The following is a 10,456-nucleotide window of genomic DNA, read 5'->3' as shown; positions in this document are numbered from 1 at the left end:
GTTTTAAATGAATATAAAATATTTTAATTTAATTAACATTTAACATTTTCTTAATCTTCAGAGTCACATGATCCTTCAGAAATCATTCTAATATGCTGATTTGCTGCTCAAGAAACATTTATTATTATTATCAATGTTAAAAACAGTTGTGCTGCCAAATATTTTTGTGTAAACTGATGTTTTTTCAGGACTCTGATGAATAGAAATTCATCCAACATTATAAATGCCTTTTCTGTCACTTTTTATCAATTTAATGTGTTCTTGCTAAATAAAAGTATTAATTTCTTTAAAAAAAAAAATGAACCATAGTGCATATGGATGAACATTTTCAGATACGTGTTCTTACTGTTCTGAAGTCTCGTTTTAGTTGAACTCTTTAAATCATGTACCAGGACCACTAGAAACCCAGTAAAAAATATTTTAATAACAATAAATGAGATTATAATGATAATGATATAACAATAACAAATCCAGCACCTACAATATAATGAAAACATACAAATGTATAGTGAAGCTTATCTTTTGTATCTTGTACAAATCAGTTTCCATTACTACACACAGTTCATGTTGCTTAGTTTTCCTTTCCACCTCAAGAAAGAAACCAAAAAGTACCATAAGATATTCCATTATTGTCTCTGAAAGATTTCTGACTGTATGCATGTAACAGTATATTCAAATAAAAAAGATGTACACTCAGGCGTCTTGTCTGGATATACCATTTCTACAAATTAATTTTCAATACGTGAAAAACATATTCAAATGTTTTCAAGCTAAACACTGATGCTTTGAAGTGCATGAAAATAACAAAAACGAACATCTAATGTGCAAATAAAAATCCAGAGAAGTGTTAATTTGGCAAAACTTTAATATAAGTGTAAAGTTGAAAGGCAGGAAAGGACAACATAAATGAGTGTCAAAATGACAAACAAACAATAAACAATGTGAATGAAACCTTCAGAGTGATAAATAAATGTTTTTATAGAATCTCAGGGGAGGGAAAATAATAAAAACCACTATACCAGAACATCATAGTAGTGCACTCTGTAAAATAAAGCATGATATTACATTAATCTGTGCTGTCTGTCCTGGTAGAAATGCATTCAAACCTCAAAAATTAGACAAAAATCTGAAATCTACAACAAGCCATGTCAAGCCATTTTTTCCCCTAATACAACACCCATTTCAATAAACCACTTCTAATGTAAAGACATCTTAAGAGTACTTCTGAACTATCTCAAATACAGTATGTTTCTTGAGTGAAGAGACCTATTCAATATAGGAATCCCATGCTGTCAAGAGACCGTAAACCATCATGCCATTAAAGAGAGATGCTATGTACAGTAGAAGAAGCCTCTCACCGCTCAAACCTGATGCATGTTTAAAGGTGGATCGTGACACCTTCATGCCAACCTCAGCCCTAAAATGGAGACCAAGTCTAATAGTCATAAAGCCTAAGTGCTGATCTAGGACGTCCCGTGGACGTGGGAAGCACCTGCACTTGTGTCACCATCTGAAATGCTCGATGCAGAGAATCAAAAAGGGCTTACAGTGCTTTTAACAAAACTTGGATGTGTGCATGTGAACAATGAGTATTGTGTGAAATAAACTTGAAATATACCATGTTTTCTCCAAAAATGCGACAGAGCATTACAGACACCATCCCCTGCGTGCAAAGGGTTTCCGAGTGTATTGGTTTCTTGGAGCAAGCGGAGGATTCCTTGTGACGGAAGTTATGACTACAGATAACGGACACAAACACTGATCTACAACAAGCCTTTTTCATGTCAAAACAGTCCAGAGATGAGGAGAAAAGAGGCGAAATCTCAGACTTGCTTAGATGAGTGTGTCGACTGTAAGCCTGGCAGGAGATTTTTTATTTTTTTTTTTTGAGCAGGTGCATTTATGTTTTTGTTTTCCTCTCGTGTGTGTTTATATATTAACCTATTTTAGAGACAAAGACGTCATACTGTAAAACATACTGAAGAGTCCTTCCAGGTCCTTTAGTAACAGGTATCGGAGTGAGGTTTATGCCTTGTATAGTGTGTATGGGTTTCGGTGGAGCAGAACGATCATTAATTGGCAGCCCATGCCTCCAGGTCTTTCATGTCGTCCTCATCCTCCTCTTCTTTCTTCTTTGCTGCAATCAGAAAAAGACATTCAAAAACTGCATTCAAGCACGTGAAGCAACATCTTACTTTTTGAATTTACAACATTATACTATTATTATTTTAAATAAGTTACTATTTATTTTTTTTATGAACAATTACAGTCTCTTTCCCTAACATAGTCACATACGCAGTAAAACTAGATTGCGCCCCAATATAAATCAAGAGATGTCTGTTCCCAAACACCATGTGTGTGTGTAGTTCAGTTAAACACTATGTAATTTTGACAAAATGACCCCACAAAGATGGCAACATCTGATATTGATTGTCAACATGTTTTGTTCTAAATGAGGAAAACAGCTTATAAATTATACTAAGTGATGTTTTTGTAGTGTAAAAATGCATAAAGTTTTCTGTGATGGGAAGGTTTAGGGTGAAGGGATAGAATATACAGTTTGTACAGTATAACAATCATTAGGGATTTTCACACTGCGTTTAACCCTGGGTTATCGTCGTTCTAAACACAACTTTTAACCCCGGGTAAAGGAGCATTTCACATTTTAAATTTAGAATTGGGGTTAGTGCCGCTTTTTACCCGGGGTTATGAAACCCCGCTCCGGAGCAGGGTTAGCACCGCTTTTGTGTTAAAGATGAAAAACGTCAAATGTTGACAGAAAATGCGACAATTTGCGTGAAGAAGAGACTGTTTCATTCTTACCTTTATAACCCGAAATGTCCTTTCAGTATAAACCTGATAGTACTTTTGGCAAAACGAGGATGTGCAATGCTAGAGCTATTTAAACAAGGTCACATACTGTGTTTATACAGTCAATGACATTGACACCACAAATATGTAAATAAGACTGTTAACCCAGGGTTTAGGAATTTACAGTGTGAAACGTCATCTTATGAATACCCAGGATATTGTTAACCCCAGGTAATTTATGATAACCCAGGATTCTGTTTACCCAGGGATTATAATGACACAGGGTGAACTTTATCAAGTGTTAAAAGCCCTAGTATGTCATAAAACAGGAAACCCAATGAGTGTGAATGTGTGTGTGTCTCTGTGTGTACTTGTTTTGACTATACTTGTGAGGACTAAATGTCCTCACTTGTATTGTGAAATACTTTCAACCCACTAGTGAGGACATTGACTGGTCCTCGCTAGTTTTATCTCAGCCAAAATAGGTTTTTATTTAAATCTAATGATGTGCACATGTTTCTGTGATGGGTACGTTTAGGAGTAGTGTAGGGAGATACAAATATCATTGACCTGATATAAAAATCTCTAAGATAGCAAAACAAACCTGTGTGTGTGTCTGTCTGTGTGTGTCTGTGTGTGTGTGTGTGTGTGTGTGTGTGTACCTGGTCTGGAAGGTAAGGATGTAGAGGGCACATTTGGCAGTGGTACATTGTCTCCAATCTCCAGAAGGTTCTTATCCAACTCTTCCTGCTCCAGCTCTTCCAGTTCAGCTAACAGCTCATCCTGAAAAAACACACAATCCGTTTATACCTAATACTACATGCCTCTCAAATGTGATTGGATTTAAGAGTATGTACATCACTTAATACACTACCACTCAAAAGTTTGGGGAGAGTAAGAATTGCTTTGAAAGAAAAAACTTCTATTCAGGAAAGATGCATTCATTTGATCAAAATTGACAGTAAAGTCACTCATAATGTTACAAAAGTTTTCTATTACAAATAAATGCTGTTCTTTGTGAACAGAATCCTGAAAAAAAATTATTGCAGTTTCCACAAAAAATATTAAGCAGCACAATTCTTTTCAACATGGATAATAATCAGAAATGTTTCTTGAGCAGCAAAGCAGCATATTAGAATGATTTCTGAAGGATCATGTGACACTGAAGACTGAAGGAGTAATGATGCTGAAAATTCAGCTTATATATTTACAATAGTATTTACAAATACAGAACAGTTATTTTAAATAATATAACTTATATCTTCTGTTAAGTAATAATATTTCACAATATTACTGTTTTACCTTACTCAAATAACATCAGCTTTGGTGAGCAGAAGAGACTTCTTTCAAAAACATCTAAAAAAAAATCCTAGTGACCCCAAACTTTTGAGTAGTAGTGCATGTCAGATTTTCACTGCATGTTGATGTCAGGCATAACAAACATGTTTCATCAAGAGTTTTTTTTTTTTCTTAAAAAGCTGCACCTAACAGATTTAAAACGTGTTTTTGGCACAAATATGTAGTTGTATAAGCATTTCTAACACAAATGTGATGTAGTGCCTCCCTGAGCACCTCAGAAACTGGTTAACAAATGCATTGGACCCATTTAGACCTGAAAACTCAAGAAGTTTGCTCGTTTTAATCTTACTTCATCAAATTCCTCCCCGAAACCAATAGGCTTTGAGATTGCGTCTGAGATTTCTTGTGCCAGCTCCTGCTGTTCTGTGATGTCCTGCATAAGTTCGTCCACTTTGTCAATGTCCCTGAAGGTACACAGACAACAGACTTAATTATAAACTCAACTTTATGATCTCCTGCCAATGTATTTAACATTTTATTTAGCTATATACCATGTGAAAGTACCATACAGAATTCCAATAGCTTGCATTGGTAAATTTAACTTGTTTATGATAAACCCAAAACCTGGACACACCGAGGCTGATAGGGACAAAAAGGGTAGAAAAGAAGAAACTCCTCACATGTTGTCATGGGCAGTTTTCATGGCCTGGGCAGCATAACCCATATTCTTGATGACCTCAGTGTTGGTGTGGGCGTTTTCTAGCGCCTCCCGCTGGAACTCAATGGTAGAAAGGGTGCCATCAATCTGGGCTAACTGCTTCTCGTATCGCTTCTTACGCTTCAGTGCCTGTAAAGCAGCTGTTTCAAAAAGGAAGAAAGGTAAATGGTATGATTAAAACACAAAATACAAAGAATTTGGGAGCCCCATGGAATTTTATTGCATAACATTAAATTAAAAGAGTTATATAAAGAACACTATTACAGGTCAATTGATTTTATTTGAAGCTCCTTTTTTCCTATTAAGATTTAATGTCATGCATTCTCAGCTGCCAGTCCTGCTATAACCTTGTTATTTGTGCAAGACGCTTTAGTAAGGAATTGCTTGCACAGAAAATAATGTACAATAAAGGTAAAATGGAAAGTCCACAGCATAAGATTCCCAATACTAAATTAAAATTACGAGGTCTCTTATCCACAACAGATTTGATTAAGTAAAGTCTACTACTGTCAATATTTCTCAGGGTGGTGCAGAGTTAGGGACTCAGTACAGGTGCGGTTAAATGAGGCAAACTCACCAAACTTAATCAGGCAAGTGAGCTGCAAAAAAAGAGGAAAAAGGCCTGTTGCTTTCTAGTGAGAATGTGGTTGGCAGCCTAATTATGCATTAATGACAAGTACAGACATGCTTTACTTAAAAAGATTAAATCCTACAAAGCCTGTGAAGAATATAACCAGGACAAGAAAAAAAAGAAGAGAAGAAAGAAATTATTTAAAAAAATTAATAAAGGCAATAAAGCCTATTTTAGGACCATTATGTTTTGCTTTTTTTTGCATTGTGACGTTATTTTCAAAATGATTATGCAAAAACTACCCATTCTCATAACCATAAAATGAAAAATAAATAAATAAATGTATTCAGTTTTAAAGTGTTTATAAGTATGGTTTTTATTAACTAAACTAAAAATACCACTAAAAAAACATAAAAAAAAAAAAACTTGCATTATTTGAAAAAAAATAAACATTAAATAAAATAAAATGTATACAAAAACTTAAAACGTATTTTATTTTAGCTAGTTGCCAACAAGGAACCTTTTCTATTTTTGTTTAGTTTAAGTACTAAAATAACTCAAACTAATACTTAATTAAAAAAAAAAAAAAAAATTACTAAAAAATTAACTAAAATGAAAACATATAAATAACAAATAATAGTGGCCAGTTTAGCTGTGCAATATGATGCCTGTCTACATGTTTTGTCCCCATGTTGAGATTTAGGCAAGATATGTGACTGATTGACTTATTTATTTACTGTGTATTTATTTATGTATTGTGTTATATATATATATATATATATATATATATATATATTATACAGTAGCATGAAAAAGTATGTGAACCCCTTGCAGAATCTGAGAAAATGAGAATTATTTTAATAAAATAAGAGGGATAATAAAAAATGCATGTTATTTTTTGTTTAGTACTGTCCTGAGTAAGATATTTTACATAAAAGATGTTTGCATTTAGTTCATAAGACAAAACAATAGCTGAATTTATTAAAATAACCCCATTCATAAGTATGTGACCATTGATTCTCAATACTGTGTGTGGTCACCTGATGATCCACAACTGTTTTTATGTTGTGTGATGGTTGTTCATGAGTCTCTTGTTTGTCCTGAGCAGTTAAACTGAGCTCTGTTCTTCAGAAAAATCCTCCAGCTCCTGCAGATTCATCAGTTTTCAAGCATTTTTGCATTTTTGAACCCTTTCCAGCAGTGGCTGTATGATTTTGTGATTCATCTTTTCACACTGAGGACAATTGAGGGACTCAAACGCAACTATTAAAAAAGGTTCAAACATTCACTGATGCTCCAGAAGGAAACACGATGTGAATGTTTGAACCTTTTTTAATAGTTGGGTTTGAGTCCCTCAATTGTCCTCAGTGTGAAAACACAGATCTCAAAATCCTACAGTCACTGCTGGAAAGGGTTCAAATATGCAAAATTGCTTGAAAACTGATGAATCTGCAGGAGCTGGAGGATTTTTCTGAAGAACAGAGCTCAGTTTAACTGCTCAGGACAAACAAGAGACTCATGAACAACCATCACAAAACATAAAAACAGTCGTAGATCATCAGGTAACCACACACAGTATTGAGAATAAATGGTTCACATACTTATGAATGGGGTTATTTTAATAAATTCAGCTATTGTTTTGTCTTATGAACTAAATGCAAACATATTTTATGTAAAATATCTTACTCAGGACAGTACTAAACAAAAAATAACATGCATTTTTTATTATCCCTCTTATTTTATTAAAATAATTCTCATTTTCACAGATTCTGCAAGGGGTTCACATACTTTTTCATGCCACTGTGTGTGTGTGTGTGTGTGTGTGTGTGTGTGTGTGTGTGTGTGTGTGTGTGTGTGTGTGTGTGTGTGTGTGTGTGTGTGTGTGTGTGTGTGTGTATATTAGGGCTGTTTCGAATGCCATTTTTTGAGCTTCGAAGCTTAGGTGGCAATCAATATCGAATATTCGAAGCTTCGGTGGGTGGGGCTAAATATATAATAATAGTGTCGGTTTGCATTTGTATCATCTTTCACGACTTCACGTTTCACTCTTCGGCATCGTAAATATGTTGCGGCAGACCCAGTGGAGTGCAGTGTTGCATTTGGTGCAATATGATCAGGTGGCACACATTCTTTAAATATTAATAAACATTTAATAATCTTTTAAATAGAACAGTTTCCGGTATGCATTACACGGGCAGGTTTATGCTCTGAAAACGGACAGTGCACAAGTGATACAAAACACAAAGTCTGTTGAGAGCAAGAACTTTAATAAGGTATTAATAACAAACATTTCTTTAAAACAAATGAATCCCAAAACAGAAATTAAATTAGTAACACACAGTGATTTCAATGAACTGTAATAAATAAAGAACATGGTAGCAAGCTTATAAACAGTTGAATAAGAATAAATTAATTGTTTTTAAAATGACACAAAATGTAATATCTATTACAATTAGTTTTATTCTATATAAGGGATTTATTTTGTCTTATGAGTGAGAATGAGTCCGCGACGGAAGTCACGTGTTGGGAAAAAAAAAAAAAAAAAAGAATATTCGAATCTCAAAACTGAAAATCGAATGCCACCCCACGGAACGAATATTCGAATATTCGATTATTCTAGTACAGCCCTAGTATATATATATATATATATATATTTTTTTTTTTTTTTTTTTTTTTAAAATCGGAGGACGTTGGAACATTAGATTTTATGTTCTTTGTGATAATCACCCCTAAAAAGTCAGCACATAAACACGTTGCATTTTTACTTTTAACAGATTTGAATTCTAAAAATTGACACAACAGTGATTTGAGTTGTCACTTCACATTTAGAAGATAAAACAGCCGCTGTGTTTATGAAATGGATGGAATGTGACCTGAATGTATCATGTTTGCAAACTCCAATAAAACCCTAAACAGACTCTTACGTCATGTGCACGTTCAGAAAGGGCATTCCAAAGACGTCACCTGACACAAAGGCAATGCATATTCAACACTTTTTCCATGAAGGCACTGGAATTGTGAACTATGACAACACATCAGTCCCACACCCCTAGCAGTCACACCATCAGCTTCGTCACCTGTCATGTCCCAGCAGCCCTCATAGGATAATCAGATCAATTATTGATTACTCTGTTCTGGGGACTTTAAATGTGGAGTTGAATTACAGGCCTCAACCCAGATGGCTCTTTAACGTGGCCCTCGTGTTGTACTGAAATAATTTATGGAGCCATCTCTGGATTTCTCTAGAAGTATCGATGGGAGTGAAAAAACAGCCTTATAAATATACTTCTTGTAATTGTGTTACATCATTCACAGAGTCTGGAAAGTGACACTAATGGAAATCATACTGATCTATGATCTGAGCAGAAGGTCAGTTTCTTTTTAAATGTATTTAGATCAGTAGTAACAGTCAAATCAGAAAATGAAAGGACAGAACATTATTTAACAGTTCAGAGAATGAGATAAGGAACAAAATAACAATAATAATACAGAATAAACATATCAAATCAAAAAAACAAAGTTAATGTGGGCAATAATTTGAAAATCTTTCGAATGTTTTCTTTTTGTGTTTTTTCGAATTTTGTGTTCTCAAATTAAAGAAGGTGATATATGAGGGGCTTTTGAGCAATTCTTGACTTGTGAGTGCAAAATGTTGCTAAAATACTTAAAAGATTAATGATGTAATTTTAATTTTCAGAAACATTTGGGTTTTGTAAATAAAGTAAAATATGATCAGGTTCTTTTTTTTCTGTCATGTCCATTTTAATCCAAAATGAGAGTGTGAATCAATATCTTCAACTGATGTATTGTAAAAAGTACATTTGTCACACACAGTATGCATATATCTACATCTACTAATAATATGATAAGTTATTTCCTTTATTTTGTTTGAAGTACTTCTGGAGGAAAGTCCCTGAGTCAGCTATCATTACGTACATGTTTGTCATCACCATGGATACCAGGGAAGGTCAAAGGTGAACTAATGGAGAGAATTGATCAAATTAAAGGCATATTATCGTCCTTTAAAAACATATCCCATATATCCCAGTATTCTGACAGCTAGTTCAGTTAATTAGTCCATTAATTATATTATTTCGTTTAAAATATACATACATTAGTTAATTCATTTGTCTAATACACAACACAGTAAAAATAAAGAGTCTATAAAGCAACTAAACAAGCACGCGAAGCTCATTTCACACTGCCAACGTGCTAATCTATTGCCAGGTCACCCAGTTCATTGCTCACCTCTTTTGTTCTTCGTCCCGTTTCTCTTGGCCGTTACAAGCTCCTGCTCGATCTTCTTCTCCAGGAATTCCTGTTTCTTGGTCAACATTTCTTCAGTTTCTCGCAGTCGCTGGATAGCCTCCTGGGGGCTGGCAGATTTACCCCCTTTCCCACTGCTGCCAAATAACTTCCCAAACAAAGACATCTTGCCCTCGGGACGACAAGCAAGGGTTGATATAAGACTGATTTTGTGACTGCTAGTCTATACTGACCACCTCAGTGTGGTTTCTATCTGTCACTGACCCAACAGGCTTGTTGTTGTTTTCTGCTTCCTCTTCTCTAACCCAGGCCGCATGACATCATCACGTCACAAGAACATGACTCACGTCATGACGTATGAACGTCTCCGCTCTGTCACGTTGGTAGCAAATGTTTTTTTTTTGTTTGTTTTTTTTTTACTAAATTTACTGTTTATCCATGATTTAAAACAATAATGTTGTTTTTTATTAATGTAAATGCAAAAAAGCAATTGAAGCATGTATTATTATTATTATTATTATCATTATTATTATTAAATATAATATTGATTGGTCGTAACTAAGTGTTTGTTTATTATTATTGCAATATTAACAAACAGAAGAAGTCGGAAAAACATACAAAAAATATAAACAATATTTCAAACAAAAAGAAATTATGGTTCAATAGTAAACAGAAGAAATATGTAAGAAACCTAATTAAATCTATTGAACAATAATCCTAAAAATAAGAAGAGTACAGTAAGAAGAGAAAAAAAGAAAAGAGGTCAAATAAATAAATGAAGGAAGGAAGGA

The 10,456-nt window shown here is 34.2% G+C and overlaps 1 protein-coding gene across 1 annotated transcript; it reads right to left on the bottom strand.

The window, feature by feature from the left end:
* Positions 1–410: 410 nt before the first annotated feature.
* chmp4ba (charged multivesicular body protein 4Ba) lies at positions 411–9,984 on the bottom strand. Its single transcript, XM_067373900.1, has 5 exons — positions 9,648–9,984; positions 4,791–4,968; positions 4,460–4,574; positions 3,474–3,594; positions 411–2,137 (listed from the first exon to the last, which is right to left on the bottom strand). The coding sequence occupies exons 1-5, from the start codon at positions 9,829–9,831 to the stop codon at positions 2,073–2,075; spliced, it is 663 nt and encodes a 220-aa protein (XP_067230001.1). The 5' UTR covers positions 9,832–9,984; the 3' UTR covers positions 411–2,072.
* Between the last annotated feature and the right edge of the window lie 472 nt (positions 9,985–10,456).

This window comes from Chanodichthys erythropterus, chromosome 21 (assembly GCF_024489055.1).
Source record: "Chanodichthys erythropterus isolate Z2021 chromosome 21, ASM2448905v1, whole genome shotgun sequence".
NCBI lineage: Eukaryota > Metazoa > Chordata > Actinopteri > Cypriniformes > Xenocyprididae > Chanodichthys > Chanodichthys erythropterus.
This window is presented reverse-complemented; position numbering and strand designations above follow the sequence as displayed.